Source organism: Salmo salar, chromosome 22 (genome assembly GCF_965601325.2).
Source record: "Salmo salar chromosome 22, fSalSal1, whole genome shotgun sequence".
Lineage (NCBI taxonomy): Eukaryota > Metazoa > Chordata > Actinopteri > Salmoniformes > Salmonidae > Salmo > Salmo salar.
The window spans coordinates 6,790,311-6,811,429 of NC_138312.1; the positions used below are offsets into that span (position 1 = coordinate 6,790,311).

The 21,119-nt window shown below is 43.5% G+C and overlaps 1 protein-coding gene across 1 annotated transcript in view; it reads left to right on the forward strand.

Moving 5' to 3' along the window:
- The first annotated feature begins 224 nt into the window (after window positions 1–224).
- LOC106582667 (rho GTPase-activating protein 15) overlaps window positions 225–21,119 on the forward strand; it is a 63,502-nt gene continuing 42,607 nt past the window's right edge. Inside the window, exons 1-5 of the mRNA XM_014165943.3 lie at window positions 225–543; window positions 13,209–13,642; window positions 15,674–15,860; window positions 16,042–16,266; window positions 18,706–18,869. Of these exons, the coding sequence (XP_014021418.2) occupies window positions 13,349–13,642; window positions 15,674–15,860; window positions 16,042–16,266; window positions 18,706–18,869 (870 nt within the window). The 5' untranslated portion in view covers window positions 225–543; window positions 13,209–13,348. The remainder of the gene's footprint in view (window positions 544–13,208; window positions 13,643–15,673; window positions 15,861–16,041; window positions 16,267–18,705; window positions 18,870–21,119) is intronic.

A 21,119-nucleotide genomic window follows, 5' to 3' on the forward strand; every position in this document is an offset into this window, starting at 1 on the left:
AATGGCGCATATTGTAGTATTCTTAAGCACACCACATCCATAAAAGTGATGCAATCAGACTCTACATAAAACTACAAATTCCATCAGTATGGAAATACATTTAGCGACAACAAACTGACACGCTAACTTCCCCAAAATCTGATTGGTTAATTAGAAATCACATGGGACATTTCAGCCAATCGATGATCAACTACGTTGATGTACTGTACCTAGACCTATCGTTTTATCTGAACGAGAATTAATATGATAACCAACAGGTTTAATTACAGGTATAAATATTACAAATCTATAACAGTGCATACAGTGTGCACATTTTATACACATTGAAATAAGACATCAATTTGTGAAGCTCCAATGGATTTCTGTTTTTTAAACTGCATCACATGATAGAGGATAACTTGATCAAGGCACAAATCGCACACATCACTGGAGGCTGCGAGTGCGATAATTTCTGGACATCGTTCGCTCGCTACTGAATGGTCCGGATCATTTTTTTTTATTGCAATAATAATTGATGACACTCGCCGCACCGACCTCCTAAAGGTGAGAAACGGTTTTCTTGTAAATGTTCTAGTATTTGGAGACCCATATATGGCAAGTAAAAAAATGAAAATAAATGTATAAAGTAATTTAGAAAATAATACTTTTAAATTATGTCTGTTATCTTCGTTTTTCTAAGTAATGTTGCTGTACTTTATTCTTACTTTACAGATATATGTTATTGTAGTGTTATAAATAGATCTAAACAATCATATTAATAAACTTCTTGGCTGCTTGCATGCACTTAAATGCAGTGACAATGAAGAGGCTTACATTAGCAAATAAACTGGGGTTATGTATACTTAATGTGAAATCAGGTGAAGTATAGCCAGTTATATGCATTATGTATAATGGTGCAATATGTATGATCTCAAGCTGATGGGGTGTCTGGAGCCAGTGTAGGCTTGTGGGTGAAACCTCATCTTTGGCCCTTACATAGAGGCTCAACTCAAAGTTGCTCAGTTGTTGACATGTTACACATATACAGCAGAAGATGTTAGTGCTGTCAGATTTGAGTGTTCATAATCCCCCCGCCTCGCAAACATATTACCATACAAGAATGTAAAATGTTTCACCAAGTTCTCTTCTTATTTTTCACATCCTGTAGCGTATGGTTTAGTTAGTTTCAGTCTCTAACAAAAGTCTCTTTTAAGACAGGATATCAAGCATAGCTTCACTGTGGTGTCCTTTGAGGTTGGGAGTGTGAGCTCAGCTTTGTGGTTTTAGATGCACTGAGATGATCGTCAAATTTCAGTTGTACTCTTCTATATTTCACCACTGCAGTAGAATAGCCTATTGTATTATTCTTCAAATCGTCCACTCAGTTTTTCTTAGCTCAAATGGCAAAAAATGATTACGCAAATAATCTATAAAGGCTTTGAAGCAGTCTGAGAAGTGAGAAGCCTCTTTGTCTGTAGCCTAGTCTATTGCACATTTGCATGTTTCACTTACACTACTTTGACTAAGGTACAGCCAATAAAAAAGCATGTACAGGATCAAATTGACTGGGAACAGTTAGACGCATTGTGTTTTCATTTCGTTTGGTAATCTGTCTCAGTAGACCTAGGATTTACTTTCTCCCTGGCTATTTTGTAGCCTGCTCATAGCTAACTGTTACTGCACAGTTACTGCACCGTTTCAGACACACACACACATACACTGCTCATAGCTAACTGCACACACATACAGCCTTGAAAGATTATACTCCACCAAGTAGGGTTGCAACTTCTGCTGATTAAAAGCTGCTTGCCTTGCCCTGTGTATTAGTGAGAGACTAGTGAGAGTTCATGGCTTTGATTGCATGATCTCCCCTCTCTGTTGGTAGTCTCTCTCTCGTGACAGCCTTAACATTTTTTATTTTATTTATTTCACCTTTATTTAACCAGATAGGCCAGTTGAGAAGAAGTTTTCATTTACAACTGCGACCTGGCCAAGATAAAGCAAAGCAGTGCGACAAAAACAACAACAAAGAGTTACACATGGGATAAACAAACATACTGTCAATAACACAATAGAAAAATCTGTATACAATGTGTGAAAATGAAGTAAGGCAAGGCAATAAATAGGCCAATAGTGGCAAAGTAATTACAATTTAGCAATTTACACTGGAGTGATATATGTGCAGATGAGGATGTGCAAGTAGAAATACTGGTGTGCAAAAGAGCAGAAAAACAAAAACAAATATGGGGTTGAGGTAGGTAGTTGGTTGGATGGATGGGCTATTTACAGATGGGCTGTGTACAGCTGCAGGGATCGGTAAGCTGCTCTGACAGCTGATACTTGAAGTTAGTGAGGGAGATATAAGTCTCCAACTTCAGTGATTATTGCAATTTATTCCAGTCATTGGCAGCAGAGAACTGGAAGGAAAGGCGGCAAAACGAGGTGTTGGTTTTCGGGATGACCAGTGAAATATACCTGCTGGAGCGCGTGCTACGGGTGGGTGTTGCTATGGTGACCAATGAGATGAGATAAGGCAGAGATTTACCTAGCAAAGACTTATAGATGACCTGGCGCCAGTGGGTTTGGCGACGAATATGTAGCGAGGACCAGCCAACGAGAGCATACAGGTCGCAGTGGTGGGTAGTATATGGGGCTTTGGTGACAAAACGGATGGCACTGTGATAGACTGCATCCAATTTGCTGAGTAGAGTGTTGGAGGCTATTTTGTAAATGACATCGCCGAAGTCAAGGATCGGTAGGATAGTCAGTTTTACGAGGGTATGTTTGGCAGCATGAGTGAAGGAGGCTTTGTTGCGAAATAGGAAGCCGATTCTAGATTTAACTTTGGATTGGAGAGTTCACAGTCTAGCCAGACAGCTAGGTATTTATAGTTGTCCACATATTCTAAGTCAGAACCGTCCAGAGTAGTGATGCTAGTCGGACGGGCGGGCACGGGCAACAATCGATTGAAGAGTATGCATTTCATTTTACTAGCATTTAAGAGCAGTTGGAGGCCACGGAAGGAGTGTTGTATGGCGTTGAAGCTCGTTTAGAGGTTTGTTAACACAGTGTCCAGAGAAGGGCCAGAAGTATACAGAATGGTGTCGTCTGCGTAGAGGTGGATCAAAGAATCACCCGCAGCAAGAGTGACATCATTGATATATACAGAGAAAAGAGTCGGCCCGAGAATTGAACCCTGTGTCACCCCCATAGAGACTTCCAGAGGTCCAGACAACAGGCCCTCCGATTTGACACACTGAACTCTATCAGAGAAGTAGTTGGTGAACCAGGCGAGGCAGTCATTAGAGAAACCAAGGCTGTTGAGTCTGCCGATAAGAATACGGTGATTGACAGAGTCGAAAGCCTTGGCCAGGTCGATAAAGACGGCTGCACAGTACTATCTTTTATCGATGGTGGTTATGATATTGTTTAGGACCTTGAGCATGGCTGAGGTGCACCTGTGACCAGCTCGGAAACCTGCATAGCGGAGAAGGTACGGTGGGATTCGAAATGGTCGGTGATCTGCTTGTTCACTTGGCTTTCGAAGACTTTAGAAGGGCAGGGCAGGATGGATATAGGTCTGTAACAGTTTGGGTCTAGTGTCTCCCCCTTTGAAGAGGGGGATGACCACGGCCGCTTTTCAATCTTTAGGAATCTCAGGCGATATGAAAGAGAGGTTGAACAGACTAGTAATAGGGGTTGCAACAATGGCGGCGGATAATTTTAGAAAGAGAGGGTCCAGATTGTCTAGCCCAGTTGATCTGTAGGGATCCAGATTTTGCAGCTCTTTCAGAACATCAGATGTCTGGATTTGGGTGAAGGAGAAGCGGTGGCGGGGGGCTTGGGCCAGTTTCTGCGGGGTGTGCAGAGCTGTTGGCCGGGGTTGGGTTAGCCAGGTGGAAAGCATGGCCAGCCGTAGAGAAATACTTATTGAAATTCTTGATTATCGTGGATTTGTCAGTGGTGACTGTTTCCTAGTCTCAGTGCAGTGGGCAGCTGGGAGGAGGTACTCTTATTCTCTATGGACTTTACAGTGTCCCAAAACAGTGTGCCTCCCTCCCATCCCTGGTGGATCAATGGTCTCTTTGCTTTTCATATTAAAATCAAGTAAGTGATATGATTCTGGGTGCCGAGATTACTCTGTTGATAACATGCTGTTTTGGGTTCATTGGTGAATCTCAGTCTTTAGCCTATTGAGAAGAGATTGTGCTGGATTGAGGGAGTGTCCTGTGGAGATAATTGTTGTGTGGCAGCCAGTGGTTTTCAGATTGTATTGAGTACAGGATTATTGTTTTGGGATTGGGATATTTGGGTAATCTGGAGAATTACTATGGTCACTGTCAGTGTGCGTGTGTGTGTGTGCGTGCGTGTGCGTATGTCTGCATGCATATGTCTGCATGCATAGGTGTGTGCATGTGTTTTTAAGCTCAGTGCTATCAGTGTGATTGTCTGCAGCAGTGACCTTCTCTGGGGAGAGAGAAATCAGAAATCAGAAATCCCCGAAATGTCACTCCACTGATCTTCTTTTAAAGCTCACAGCCAAAACACAATTTCTTAGTGTAGTTGTATGTCGTCCATCCCTCACATGCTGTCCAAATCCCTCACACTGACTCTTTCATCTAACAGAAGGTTAGACCCTTTTACAGGTCTTACTGCAGTCCTACAGACAGACAGAGAGTGAGAGGGACGGGGAGAGAGAGAGGTAGAGGTAGAGTGAGATAATGTTGTACAGACATCCATGTTTGAAGTGTTTATACCATATACACTTTTCTAGGAACCTGTACTAAACACTATAAATGATTGTGCTTATCTGTGTAGCCACTGTGTTTGAATCTGCATTACCCAGAGAGGTTTAATGCACTGCAATGGTCCCTGGCGGTATCGCACACTCTGTGAGTAATTCACTCTCTGTGATGTTACTATTGCAGAAAGTGGGTCTTTGACTTTGCTGATAGCTTGTGACAGCTCTGTGCCTCCCTCCCATCCCTGGTGGATCAATGGTCTCTGTGCTTTTCACCAGAAACATCAATGAATGAGCTGCAGGCTTCTGGGAGGGGCAGGGAGGCCTGTGGGAGTCAGACTGAGGCTCAGCCAATGATGTGTGTATCTATGGGCTCAGCCTCTCTAGTCTGCACCCAGATTGCTGGAGTCATAGGAAGATTTTATGTCTATGGTTGGAGAGCTGTTAGAGTTCAGAACCTTCTGGAAATTAAAGGTTGGTTCTAATTCTTCCCATTTCTTGAAAACTGCTATGTTTTTTCACCCCTGATGATTTGAAAAGTTAGATTTAAACAAAGAAATCCATTTGAAATGCAGGAAATAACAGTATGAGTTGCAGCCGGACTGGATTTGTGCTGAGAGTTGTTCTATTGTTGCATTGAAAGATACGGATCTAATGACTCTTTTTTTATTTTTAGAAAATATATTTTTTAAATGCTTTCCCACCTTTTGATGTCACAACCAAACATACACATTAAAAGGCTGTAGAATGAATGTTCCTTAAAGACATGCTCCAGAACTTTGGCAACTCCTGCTTTGGGCTGGATGTGTAGATCATCGTTGCATAATTAGTGTCTTACCTCAATTAGCCATGAAATCCCTAGTTTGAAAGCAACTGTTTTTCTGGAGGCTGTGCTGGTCCATTTTCCCCCACATGGGGCAGCCCCCTAGAAATTCCAGTTCAACTAATGAGCTTTAGCCCCTCGCCATATGAATGATAGCTATCAAATTGCATATCATGCGCCCACAGCAGAGCGAGGGAGAGCAATGACGTGGTGCACATATCTTGCTGAGATGTACATCTGTCCAAATTAAAGATAGCAAGCCATATATTAGCTGTGGGGATTATTCAATAATGTAACAGCACGGGCAGCGCCATTGAGGCTATCTCCATTTTTAAGTTGCATGCACTATGCTCTACCAACTGAGCTACAGAGAACCACAAAAAGTGTAGAGTATTAAGACACATAGCCAGCAGGGTGGCTCCAACCCTCCAAGAGCCCAAACATTGACATCTATTTGACCAAAACATAGATGTCTTTAATGTGCTATACTGTATTGCACTATACTGCAATGTACTGTACTCTACCTACAGTGCTCTACTGTACTCTACTGCTCTCTACTTTACTGTAGCGTACTGTATCCGACTCTACTGTGCTGTACTTTACTGTGTTCTACTATACTGTACTGTACGCTACTGTGCTCTAGTCTACTGTATTGTACTGTACTCAAGTTTACTCTATATGACTTTCTTACAATTGAAGAAAGGGCCAATGGAATCTTGATCTAGTGGCCTTGGTTTGGAGACTTAGATTGGAGTCGGTAAGGACATCTACTTTGTGCATGACACAAGTAATTTTTCCATCAATTGTTTACAGACAGATTATTTCACTTATAATTCACTGTATCACAATTCCAGTGGGTCAGAAGTTTACATACACTAAGTTGACTGTGCATTTAAACAGCTTGGAAAATTCCAGAAAATGATGTCATGGCTTTAGAAGCTTCTGATAGGCTAATTGAAATCATTTGAGTCAATTGGAGGTGTACCTGTGGATGCATTTCAAGGCCTACCTTCAAACTCAGTGCCTCTTTGCTTGACATCATAGGGAAATCAAAAGAAATCAGCCAAGAACTCTGGTTCTGGTTCATCCTTAGCAGCAATTTCCAAACGCCTGAAGGTACCACGTTCATCTGTACAAACAATAGTACGCAAGGACCACGCAGCCGTCATACCGCTCAGGAAGGAGACGCGTTCTGTCTCCTGGAGATGTACGTACTTTGGTGTGAAAAGTGCAAAACAATCCCAGAACAACAGCAAAGGACCTTGTGAAGATGCTGGAGGAAACAGGTACAAAAGTATCTATATCCACAGTAAAACGAGTTCTATATCGACATAACCTGAAAGGTCGCTCAGCAAGGAAGAAGCCACTGCTCCAAATCCGCCATAAAAAAAGCCAGACTACGGTTTGCAACTGCACATAGGGACAAAGATCGTACTTTTTGGAGAAATGTCCTCTGGTCTGATGTAACAAAAATATAACTGTTTGGCCATAATGACCATCGTTATCTTTGGAGGAAAAAGGGGGACGCTTGCAAGCTGAAGAACACCATCCCAACCGTGAAGAATGGGGGTGCGAACATCATGTTGTGGGGGTGCTTTGCTGCAGGAGGGACTGGTGCACTTCACAAAATAGATGGCATCATGAGGTAGGAAAATTATGTGGATATATTGAAGCAACATCTCAAGACATCAGTCAGGAAGTTAAAGCTTGATCGCAAATGGGTCTTCCAAATGGACAAAGTTGTGGCAAAATGGCTTAAGGACAACAAAGTCAAGGTATTGGAGTGGCCATCACAAAGCCCTGACCTCAATCCCATAGAAAATTTGTGGGCAGAACTGAAAAAGCGTGTGCGAGCAAGGAGGCCTACAAACCTGACTCAGTTACACTGGCTCTGTCAGGAGGAATGGGCCACAATTCATCCAACTTATTGTGGGAAGCTTGTGGAAGGCTACCCGAAATGTTTGACCCAAGTTAAACAATTTAAAGGCAATGCTACCAAATACTAATTGAGTGTATGTAAACTTCTGACCCAATGGGAATGTGACGAAAGAAATTATTATTCTGACATTTCACATTCATAAAATAAAGTGGTGATCCTAACTGACCTGCAATGTTTATACTAAAATGAGTTATCTCGATCTAGAGATCTCCATTTATCTCTATGATGGACACTTGACGCAGATAACCCTGTTATTTTTCCAAAATAATTAGTTAGAGGCATAAGTAATTCAGTCCATCAACAAGTTTCAGATTCATACAATCCACACTGAACATTTTACAGAGAACAATACAGAGTATATCTATCTAAATTCAATGTAAAGGTTTCAAAAATATGGTTAAAAATCATGTTTTTACTATTTTTTTTAATTTGGTATGCAAATACAATTTCAAAAATGAATCTGATCACTACTATGCATGGTTCTCCCTTTACTGTAACTTATACACTATGTTTTAGTAGTGACAAATTTAGTGGGGTTGTAAGAAATTCAGGTAAATATTTTAAATATGTAATAAAACAAAGTGTGTGAGTATGTCTACCTATGTTGGAATGTGAACAAATGTGAATTTTTTTTCCCAACCCCCAATTTGTACCTCTTCTGTAGAATGACCCATATAGGGGAGAGAATGCCATTTGGAACAAAACCTTACTATAATGCTAAGCTGCATGTCCCTAATGGTCCTAAAAAGAAAAGCCTGAACCTGATATGGCCTTCGCCCTGCTGGCGAATTTTAGTAAGCATTAGTTAGGATTTGAAATTATAACACATTGCATAAACCAACATAAGAATGCAGTATTGGCTTAGTAATAATATTCATCTGTTTTAAAACACAAGTTTCACTATGAATTCCAATATACATACATGCACTTTTAAACTCAATCAAGCTATTTCTGAAAGGTTTGGTGAGGTTTTGGATAATATTGTCTTAAAGTTACATGCTATAATACTCACAAAGGTTTTTAGTAAATCAGACAGGTCATTTAGTCCTTATTGAGTAACAGCCACAGGTTGTGAATGGTTGCTACATAGATTTGCAATAATGCTGAGTGCTACGTGTTAACAAAATGTATTGAGCAAACCACACTGTGTCATGCATGCACGCCTGCACGCACACACAAAATGTATTAAGTAGATCACCCTGTCTCTCGCTCTCTCTCTCTCTCTCTCACACACACACACACACTGAATTTTATTATTTCTGAGCATCCAGCAGGCTTTCTCTGCCCTCCTTCATTTCATGAACAAAACAATAACAAATGTGCTGGGGCGAACACTGGCGCTGTTTCCCCTAATGCGGATTCCAGCTTTAACCAAGCTGCATGCCAAGGTTAAATCTAGGCTTGGTTTTCTGTATCGTAATCACTCCTTCACCCCATCTGCCAAACTAACCTTGATTCAGATGACCATCCTACCCAACACTTTTAATCCCCGCCCCCTGCCCCACAGGATGCTTTTTGCCACTTGCCAGGCGTCATTGTAAATAAGAATTTGTTCTTATCTTAATTGCCTGGTAAAATAAATAAAATTACAATAATTATGCTCCTCTTCCTGCACCTCAATCTCTCTCTAATTCTGAAAGGCTAGTCTCCGACAGGGACCCATATTGACCCGAAATGGAATCCTATGCCCTGGTCAACAATAGTACACTATTTAGGGATTAAAGTGACATTTTGGACGCATCACCTCCAGAGAGTGTTTCAGTGATTCAGTGTCTCTCTCTGGTCTGCTCATCAATGATTCACACAGCAGTGAGAGCTGAGAGTATGAAAAGCTGTTTTGGCCCTGGATGTAACAGCCCCATGCAGGGATATACCAGCTCAGTCAGTTAGGACAATCTTCACAGCTTATCTTCAAATAGGAGTGGTATTGCAGGGTTGAAGGGAGTGTTGATCACTGTTGATCATTTGAAGTGATGCAAATGTCATTCATATTTATATCAATAATGGTAATTGGATGTTCATCCAATGTGATTTGCAGTAAACAAACACGTGTTCGGTCAGTAAACAGTACAGTCCAAGCCGGATCCCTGATGTCGTGTGTCAGTCACGCTTGTCTTCAAATAGTAGTGAGGGTCATTGCAGGGTGGAATGGCAGGGAGGGACAACTTTTGATCCTTTGACAATTATCAATTTAATATTTGTGTTTAAATTTAGTGTGGATTAACAAAAACAAGGACCATTTAATCTAGGCTAATCCATGATACCTGGCACATCAACAGCAGCTAGAGAGACAGACTAGCAATTTGGACTATGCCCTGTAGTTTGTGGAAAATGTGAAATTCCCAATTTTCTCGATTCCGCTTCTTCCTGACTCCTCTGAAAGGCTAGAACATAAAAATAGAATAAGAGAATGCATTGTGTCTCTGTGGATCTATGGGTCAGGCATGATACCCAAGGACATATAACTCATACCCATAGAAACAGAATTCCTTCTCGGACCCAATGACTCTAATGGGGTTTCCCTTTCTATTTCTATGCTCATAGCACAACCAGCACATCACGCAAATCTGATGTGACTTCCAAGTAGTGGCAGTGACAAATAACACTTCTTTCCCAAGTGTTCATTGTTGCGTGTTCTTTGTTCGAGTTGGAGTTGGAGTTAGAGTTGAGGAGTTTTAAGGCCTAGCTCTGTTGATTTGGCAGTTGGGTCTATTGACTATTCAGACAGCTCTGAGCTATAAGCACGGAACAATAATCAATGGCTGGATGATCAGTGAGGCGAATGGCCTAGGCTGTTTGCGACACGTGACAGGGGCCACACACACACACACACTCAGGAAGGCATGCACGGAGGCAGAGGCCCACACACATATACTCTTCTGGCAAATTGGTCCTGAATGGGAGGGTAGCATTAGTTACTAGGGTTCACTGAGCTCATCCAAGATCCCTCAACTGGGATTAGGAGTGAGACTGTGTGTGTGTGTGTGCATGCCTTCATGCGTGCATTTGTGTGTGCCTTAGTGTGTGTGTCAGTTGGCAGTGCCACTAGCCTCGTTAACTCTCTATTGGGTAGTCCCCTAATCCTCCCTAAAGCAGAGCAGATGATGAGACTCTCTGCTGGGCTAACGTGTGACTGACTAGTCCAGTGTGTCTTCATTGTTTTGGAAGGTTGACTGTTGACTGGCCAGCTGGGATGTTAGTACTGTGACAGATTGCATCATAGAACCCCCAGCCCCTCCATCTTTACTGCTGACCAGCCAACCTCAAGACTGACCACAACACAGACATGGTGATTAGATCTACGTGTCTCTCATATACATGCATTTGTGCAGGCATGCATTCACAATATAATACACACACAAGAGTGCACGCAGTCTACAGTGTAACTGGATGTTGATGTCTGTCTGAGCTGGACTTTGTTATTTCTCTATCTATCTTTCTCATTCTCTCTCTCTCCCTCTCTTGCTCTCGTTCCCTCTCTCTCTCCTTTTTCTCTGAACCCCCCCCCCCCCCCACCTCTCTCTCCACTGTTGTTGTTGTTGTTGCCAGGCCTGAGTCATGTGGGGCCCTCTCTAACTGGCACAGCCTGGCATGGGGGGTAGCTACCCCAGTTCTGAGAGTCCGTCTGCCAGCATATGTGTCTCTCTCCCTCTCACTGTCTGTCTTTCTGTTCGGGTGTGGGGCTTTAGTCTCAGTTCTCAGAACCCAGAACCAAATCTCTCGTGGGTTGGCCAACTATATTTATATAAATAGTTTGTCACAAGATAGTAGTCTCAACCTGGCTCTCTCTCTCCATGCTCGTATCATTGGCCAACCTGTCTCTCTCTTCATGTTGGCCAACATGGTCATAACAGGGTTAGTAATCTCATTTGTTTCCTATTTTGACTCATTCTGGTATTGAGTGGAACAGACATAGCGATGGCCACCAGTGTCGAAAGATGCAGAGGGAAAAGAAAAAGAGGAGAAATAGGACCTCACCATACACTTTGGATGTTGATGCTCTGAAAGTGGTTTCCTGTTTTTGTGCTTGCCCTGCTTCTGTTCTGTTTTGTATCTAACACTTATGTATGTATGTATGTGTATGCATGTTTATGTATATATGTGTATATAAATAAATATATGTATTTACCCCCAAAATATATGGGGGATTGGAAATGATGCCGACAATTACATTGATGGAAGTGACAATCTATCCGCAATATTAAAGCCCCCCCCCCAAAAAATAAGAAAATATTAAAGAAAATATAAAAAACACTTGTTGTTTCAAAATCCACTGCTAGAGCTTCTGATAGAAGTCTAGACATAGTCGATGGATGGATAGATAGATGGATAGAACGCTAAGATCCAGGCTCGGAACACATATGTGAGGGAATTGGGAATCCCATCAGCTTTGATGCTTTACCTGCTGTGTTGACTCTTGTCAGCTGGCGCACACTAAAACAGTACACAAACGCACACACAAACGTACGTAAGCAAACACACACACACACACACAAACGTACGTAAGCAAACACACACACACACACACACACACAAATGTACGCACGCACGCAATCACACACACACACAAACATACGCAAGCATGCACAAACACACAGGCCTCACACAGAGCTTTTTTTTTTTATTAAAGTGCTGCTGTGCTGTGGATTATGAGAGATAGAGATCTTTTTGAAACCTCCTTGAGTGCAATATTTACTGTGCGAGAGGGAGAGAGAAGATAGAGAGAGGAGGGAGAGAGGAGGGAGAGAGGGAGGGTGAGAGAGAGAAAAGACCTCAGCCTCTCTGCCAGTCTGGTACTAAGACCTGCTGTGGGCTGCTCTCAGGATCTCAGTCTCAAATGGGTGTTCTGTTAGGTATGTTATGTAAGTGGGTCTGGTAAGGGCAGAGTTGTAAATGTGTGTATGTGTTGTTATGGTTGGTCGGTGGACAGTTTTAGCTCTCTGATGATGCCATGGATAAAAAGGATTTAGATACTGGTTGGTTGATCAGCACACTCTGGTTTCTTTCTCTCTCTCTCTAATTGCATGAGCCCCATTAAACAAATGAAGGATTGCAAATCAATGGCAATGCCCTCTTTTTAGAATACAATTGCTTTGTAACATAATTACTACTTGCTGTTTATATTATGCGAGGAAATGGTGTGGATCCGTAACGTTTGTTTGCCAGTTAGTTCAGAGCTTTGTTGTGTATTAAGGCCTTGTATGGGGGTGGTAGGTAGCCTAGCGGTTAAAAGCATTGGCCAATAACCGAACGATCGCTGGTTTGAATCCCAGAGCAGACTAGGTGAAAAATCTTTCGATATGCCTTTGATCAACACACTTAACCCTAATTTCTCATGTAAGTCGCTCTGGGGAAGAGCGTCTGCTAAATGACTAACATATAAATGTATTGAGATCTAAGCTTAATATAGGGGTCTGAGATTGTGATACTCCTTCCCTGTGGCTCTGTTGGTAGAGCATGGTGTTTGCAACGCCAGCCTGGTGTGTGCAACACCAGGGTTGTGGGTTCGATTCCCACGGTGGGCCAGTACAATTTTTTTTTTTAAATGCATGAAATGAAAATGAAATGTATGAGATGTATGCATTCACTACTGTAAGTCGCTCTGGATAAGAGCATCTGCTAAATGACTAAAATGTAAATGTAAATATTAAATGGTGTTGATGTGATGCTTGCCATATTTTGTCCATATTTACATTTAACCCAGTTCTGTTCTGTTTGTGTTTCAGAGCATGGCGCTGGCCTGGCAACAGTCATCGCCGTTACCCCGTGCCAGTGTCACCTGTGACCCCACCCTCGCCACCCTTCCCCTTGTCCCCAACACCCCCCACTGAACCCCAGTCTAACCAGCCAGGAACATCCATCCACCATGCTGTCAGGCAGCTGGCGCCGTTCCCCAATAGCCTCACCCACCAAGCCCTCAGCCTCCACCAGAGGGAGTATTACCAGTGTGAGCAGTGTGTCCAGCAGGGGGAGCCGTGCCAGTGTGAGCAGCAGTGTTAGCAGTGTGAGTGTGCCTACTGTGTGTGGCGTTCCCAGTGGCACGGTGGTGTTGGAGGCTCAGTATGACTACCAGTACCGCGGGACAGATGGACGACAGGTCTGCATCCGAGAAGGGGAGCGGTTTATTCTGCTCAGGAAGACAAACACTGACTGGTGGCAGGTAAGGACGTCCTGTGTGGCTCGGTTGGTACGAGCATGGTGCTAGGAATCCAGCTGGGATCGCATACTATAAAATGTATTGGGAAAATCCTTACTTCCACTTAAGTCAAATTTAAACTTAGTCATGTATTGATGTCAATGGAAGCTACGTGAAAATTTGACTGAAATGAATGTTAGGATATGCCCCTAAATCGTTCTAGATAAGAGCATCTGCTAAATGGCATATATTCTGAACAAAAATATAAACACAACATGTAAAGTGTTGGTCCCATGTTTCATGAGCTGCAATAAAAGATCCCAGAAATTTTCCATACGCACAAGAAGCTTGTTTCTCTCAAATTTTGTGCACAAATTTGTTTGCATCTCTGTCAGTGAGCATTTCTCCTTTGCCAAGATAACCCATACACCTGACAGGTGTGGCATATCAAGAAGCAGATTAAACAGCATGATCTTTACACAGGTGCACCTTGTGCTGGGAACAATAAAAGGCCACTCTAAAATGTGCAGTTTTGTCACACAACACAATACCACAGATGCCTCTAGTTTTGAATGTGCTTGCAATTGGCATGCTGACTGAAGGAATGTCCACCAGAGCTGTTGCCAGAGAATTTAATGTTAATTTCTCTACCATAAGCCGCCTCCAATGTAATTTTAGAGAATTTTGCAATACGCCCAACTGGCCTCACAACTGCAGACCATGTGTAACCACGCCAGCCCAGGACCTCCACCTTCGGCTTCTTCACCTGTGGGATCGTCTGAGACCAGCCACCCGGATATCTGATGAAACTGTGGGTTTGCACAACCAAAGAATTTCTGCACAAACTGTCAGAAACCATCTCAGGGAAGCTCATCTGCAAGCTCGTTGTCCTCACCAGGGTCTTGACCTGACAGCAGTTTGACGTCGTAACCAACTTCAATGGACAAATGCTCACCTTCGATGGCCACTGGCACGCTGGAGAAGTGTGCTCTTCATGGATGAATCCCGGTTTCAACTGAACCGGGCAGATGGCGTCGTATGGGCAAGCGGTTTGCTGATGTCAACGTTATGAACAGAGTGCCCCGAAGTGGCGGTGGGGTTATGGTATGGGCAGGCATAAAGCAAATCAAAGTTTATTTGTCACGTGCGCCGAATACAACAGGTGTAGAACTTACAGTGAAATGCTTACTTACAGGCTCTAACCAATAGTGCAAAAAAGGTATTAGGTGAACAGTAGGTAAGTAAAGAAATAAAACAACAGTAAAAAGAGGCTATACACAGTAGTGAGGCTATAAAAGTAGCGAGGCTACATACAGACACCGGTTAGTCAGGCTGATTGAGGTAGGAGTGAACATGTAGATATGGTTAAAGTGACTATGCATATATGATGAACAAAGAGTAGCAGTAGCGTAAAAGAGGGGTTGGGGGGGTTACGGACAATGAACACAATTGCATTTTATCGATGGCAATTTGAATGCACAGAGATATCGTGACGAGATCCCGAGGCCCATTGTCGTGCCATTCATCCACCGCCATCACCTCATGTTTCAGCATGATAATGCACTGCCCCATGTCGCAAGGATCTGTACACAATTTTACGAAGCGGAAAATGTCTCAGTTCTTCCATGGCCTGCATACTCACCAGACATGTCACCCATTGAGCATGTTTGGGAGGCTCTGGATCTATGTGTACGACAGCGTGTTCCAGTTCCCGCCAATATCGAGTAACTTCACACAGTCATTGAAAAGGAGTGGGACAACATTCCACAGGCCACAATCAACAGCCTGATCAACACTATGCGAAGGAGATGTGTCATACTGCTTGAGGCAAATGGCGGTCACACCAGACACTGACTGGTTTTCTGATCCACGCCACTACCTTTTTAAAGGTGTCTGTGACTAATAGATGCATATCTGTGAAATCCATAGATTAGGGCATAATTTATTTATTTCAATTGACTGATTTCCTTATATGAACTGTAACTCAGTAAAATCTTTGAAATTGTTGCATTTTGCATTTATATTTTTGTTCAGTGTATATATTTTTACTACCAGGTTCGGAGGATTGGGGCAGCCAGTAAAGCCAAACCCCTGTATGTCCCGGCTACGTATGTGGTGGAGGTGCCCATCACTCCTCTGTCGTCAGTACGACAACATGTCAACAACAATATGTCAAACCACGGCAACATGAGACTCCTGACCCGGTCATCTCTCTCTCCCTGCTCTAACAACCAGTACTCAGGTATGGGGGTGTGGGGTGAGTGCGGGGAGGGGGTGGAATGGGGTGGGGTTGTGTGTGTGTGTTTTGTGTGTCATACGGTCAATTAATCTCCATGGTCCCTTAGCTAATACAAACATGTAATAAACACACACATCGATCTTATTTCGTTCACTCTTCTCCCTCTCCTCTCCTTCCACAACAGTGCCCAAAACCTTCTGTCGTTCCATGGAGGACATCAACTCTCACAGTGCCTTCAGAGGAGTCAACCGTCACAGCCCTACCCCAGGTCTGGGAGGAGGAGGGGGCCACTTCCCAACCATGCCCCTCGCTGCGCTCCCCTCCAACACCGCTACCTATTCCACCGGACAACTGATGGTCCCTGGGGGCCCCCAGACCCCCATGGGCCACTCGGCCCCCATCCCCCGAAGTAAGATTTTTCTTGATAATTAAAGTACATACAAGGCTGGCTTTGACTTCATGGTCAAAATGCTTCAGCTTTTTAATAAATAATAGCACAATTAATTGGAATAAATTGTTGTGGCCTTTTATGGGTGGCGCTATCGCCTTTTCTTTTTTGGACTACATAGAAGGCTGCTCCAGCCGGAGACAACAACACATACATTGCATTCGGAAAGTATTCAGACCCCTTGACTTTTTCCACGTTTTGTTATGTTACAGCTTTATTCTAAAATGGTTCAATTGTTTTCCCCCTCATCAATCTATACACAATAACCCATAATGACAAAGCAAAAACAGATTTTTCGAGATTTTGGCAAATATATTAAAAATACAAAACTGAAATATCACATTTCCATAATGTGATATGTCACGAGAATCAGATGGGAGCACAGGGCTTCCTTCAGGTGCCTGAATGCCGCTTTGGCCTCATCCGGACACTTCACTGTTTTTGGGAGGTGAGCCCTGGTCAGATCGGTAAGGGGGGAGGCTATAGCCGCAAAGTTGGGGATTAAAACTAGCACCTGTAGATCTTGGCTTGGGCACGCTGGGCCTTCTCCATATGTTCCCTTACCACTGGCCACATGGCTGTCATCCGCTCCCTCATCCTTTTTACATGTTACACTATGCTGCGTAACGGGGTCGGCTGGGCTTTCCACACCTCCTTGGTGAGATCCAGTAGGTCGCGTGGTCTCCTCCCGTAGAGGAGTTCAAAAGGAGAAAACCCAGTGGAGGCTTGGGGCACTTCTCGGATTGAGAACATTAGGTGGGGTAGTACCTGGTCCCAGTTTTTCCCGTCCCACTCAATGACCTTCCGCAGCATTTGTTTGAGCGTCTTACTGAACCGTTCGACGAGCCCATCCGTCTACAGGTGAAAGACGGAAGTCTGGATCTGCTTTATCTGTAGGAGAGCACACAACGCTTTCATTAGTCGGGACATGAACTTGGTACCTTGGTCGGTCAGGATCTCGTTCGGGATGTGCACCCGGCTGAAGAGGTGGAACAGCTCCCAGGCGATTCCCTTGGAGACTGCCGCCGATAGGGGAATGGCCTTGGGATATCGGGTGGCATAATCACTATTACCAGGATGTACCAGTGTCCTCGGTACATCCTGTGGGCCCAACAGGAGGTGACGTAGTTTATTGCGTAGCCCATCTTGTCTCAGGGGCCCGCTGTTGGCATCGACTCCTCTTGACCTGGGAAATTCCATGCGAGGTGACTCCACGGTGGTGGGGTCGTCCTTCTGTCCCCTCCGACGGGTCTCCCCCTGGTGGCTTGTTCACGGTACACCACAATAAGTATTCAGACCCTTTACTTAGTACTTTGTTGAAGCACCTTTGGCAGCGATTACAGCCTTGAGTCTTCTTGGGTATGACGCTACAAGCTTGGCATACCTATATTTGGGAAGTTTCTCCTATTCTTCTCTGCAGATCCTCTCAAGCTCTGTCAGGTTGGATGGGGAGTGTCACTGCACAGCTATTTTCAGGTCTCTCTAGAGATCGGGTTCAAGTCCGGGCTCTGGCTGGGCTACTCAAGGACATTCAGAGACTTCTCCCGAAGCCACCCCTGCGTTGTCTTGGCTTTGTGCTTAGGCTTGCTGTCCTGTTGGAAGGTGAATCTTGGAAGGATCTCTCTGTACTTTGCTCTGTTCATCTTCCCTCGATCCTGACTAAACACCCAGTCACTGCCGCTAACAAACATCCCCACAGCATGGCGCTTGGCATTCAGGCATTCAATCTTAATTTCATCAGACCAGAGAAATGTGTTTCTCATGGTCTGAGAGTCTTTAGGTACCTTTTGGCAAACTCCAAGTGGGCTGTCTTGTGCCTTTTACTGAGGAGAGGCCTGATTGGTGGAGTGCTGCAGAGATGGTTGTCCTTCTGGAATCTGTGCCTCGAAAGCAATCCTATCTTGGAGCTCTACAGACAATTCCTTCGACCTCATGACTTGGTTTTTGCTCTGACATGCTCTGTCAACTGTGAGACCTTATATAGACAAGTGTGTGCCTTTCCAATCACGTCAAATAAATTGAATTTACCACAGATGGACTCCAATCAAGTTTTAGAAACATCTCAAGGATGATCAATGGAAACAGGATCCACCTGAGCTAAATTTCGAGTCTCATAGCAAAGCGTCTGAAAACGTATGTAAATAAGGTATTTCTGTTTTTTATTTTTAATACATTTGCAAAAATGTCTAAAAACCTGTTTTCGCTTTGTCATTATGGGGTATTGTATGTAGATTGATAAAGAAATAAATTAATTTAATCCATTTTAGAATAAGGCTGTAACGTAACAAAATGTGGAAGTCAAGGGGTTTTAATTCTTTTCAAATGCACCGTGCATGACATTAAAATGATTAAGGATAATACATAGAGCCTGAACACCTTTTTCCCACTTTGGTCCTTTAGGTAAGAGTTCCTGCAACCTGCCGAACCCTTATGAGGAGATCGAGGTGAGGGAAATGGGTCTCGAGATGGGGCTCAGTGGATGGAGCACGCCCATCGGTGGTGCTGCCAAGTCCCTCAGCCAGTGGGAAATGGCAGAGGCCGCCCGCAGACACAGCCATCTGCAGGTAAGACTGGGCCAAGTGGGCCAAGATACAGACACACACGGACACGACACACACAGACACACACAGAGAGAGGAAACACGCAGACAAGAGGCATAGGTTTAAGCTATGATACTTCAGATAGCCTTGGTCAACACACCAAGACACACAGACAGGACAAGGACTAGACAACAGCTACTGTATGCTATTTCAGAAAGACACCCGGACAGAGAGACTAGAGCTATGCTACTTCAGATACAATGTACATCATTTGGGAAGTGAAGTTATAACTAGTCTCATTCCATACACCTATGTGCTATTGCCAACTCTGCTATCGTTGTCATTCCATGTATGGCTTAATGATGAGGCTATATAATAACAGCTATCCCTATTCTAGTCTCTCGTGATAGACTGTTTATACCATTGCGTCGAGTAGCTGGCTATCGCACACGTGAGATTAGGTTCTGGGTGCCGACCGAAATAATCCTTCAACAGGTACTGATGATGGTTGTGGTAAAACAAACATGTTGATTTGTGATAATAAATCAACAATTTAGCTTTTTTGTTAGAGCCAACATCCATTCATATGAAAACAAGAATCAGCCACTGCCAAGTTAGAGTCCAGACGGGATGGTTTTTGGATGGCGTTCAAAAAGCCACTCCATGAGTGAACATGATTGTTGTGATTTTATGAGAGTTGACATCTAGCCCTGTATTTTTCTTGTCTCTGGATGGGCCATCTCTCTTTCTTTCCTCTCTTACTTATTATCCCTCGATCCATCTCTGCGCCTCCTTCCTCCCTCTCTCTTCTCTCCCCCTCTCTCTCTCTCTCTCCCAAGGGCTTTTCTTCACTCTCTTTCGCTCTCTCTCGCTCGCTCTCCCTCTCTCTCTTTCTCTCTCTCTCTCTCTCGTCTCTAAGCTCAGTAAGCAGGATTAGAGCAACATCCATGTCACATGCTCCTATTTTCCCTCAAAACACACACACACGTGGGAATGTTAATGTTGTCTTAATATAAGCCACAATAAAAGTCCTGCCATCTCCCAGAATGGCCCAGAAGAGGCTGTAAGCTTTTTGCAATAGCTGTCTACTAGTTCTGTGGCTCCACAAAAATGTAAATCTGCTATGGTTCAAATGAGCCCTCCTGCCCCTAACTGAACACCTGCTACTGGCCATGCATGTCATACTGTACATGCACCACATGCACGAACACACACACACACACACACACACACACACACACACACACACACACACACACACACACACACACACACACACACACACACACACACACACACACACACACACCCTTACAGAGGTACAAATGTACAAATGACCTCAACTAACTGACTCGTTACTGGTACCCCCTGTATGTACAGTTGAAGTCGGAAGTTTACATACACTTAGATTGTAGTCATCAAAACTAGTTTTTCAACAACTCCACAAATTTCTTGTTAACAAACTAGAGTTTTGGCAAGTCAGTTAGGACATCTACTTTGTGCATGACACAAGACATTTTTCCAGACAATTGTTTACAGACAGATTATTTCACTTATAATTCAGTGTATCACAATTCCAGTGGGTCAGAAGTTTACATACACTAAATTGACTGTGCCTTTAAACAGCTTGGAAAATTCCAGAAAATGATGTCATGGCTTTAGAAGCTTCTGATAGGCTAATTGACATGATTTGAGTCAATTGGAGGTGCACCTGTGGATGTATTTTAAGGCCTACGTTCAGACTCAGTGCCTCTTTGCCTGACATCATGGGAAAATCAAAAGAAATCAGCCAAGACCTCAGAAAAAAATTATGAACCTCCACAAGTCTGGTCCATCCTTGGGTGCAATTTCCAAACGCCTGAAGGTACCACGTTCATCTGTACAAACAATAGTACACAAGTATAAACACAATGAGACCACGCAGCCATCATACCGCTCAAGAAGGAGACGTGTTCTGTCTCCTAGAGGTTAACGTACTTTGGTGTGAGAAGTGCAAATTAATCCCAGAACAACAGCAAAGGACCTTGTGAGATGCTGGAGGAAACTGATACAAAGGTATCTATATCCACAGTAAAACGAGTCCTATATCGACATAACCTGAAAGGCCGCTCAGCATGGAAGAAACCACTGCTCCAAAACGACCATAAAAAAGCCAGACTACGGTTTGCAACTGCACATGGGCACAAAGATCGTACTTTTTGGAGAAATGTCCTCTGGTCTGATGAAACAAAAATGGAACAGTTTGGCCATAATGACCATTGTTATGTTTGGAGG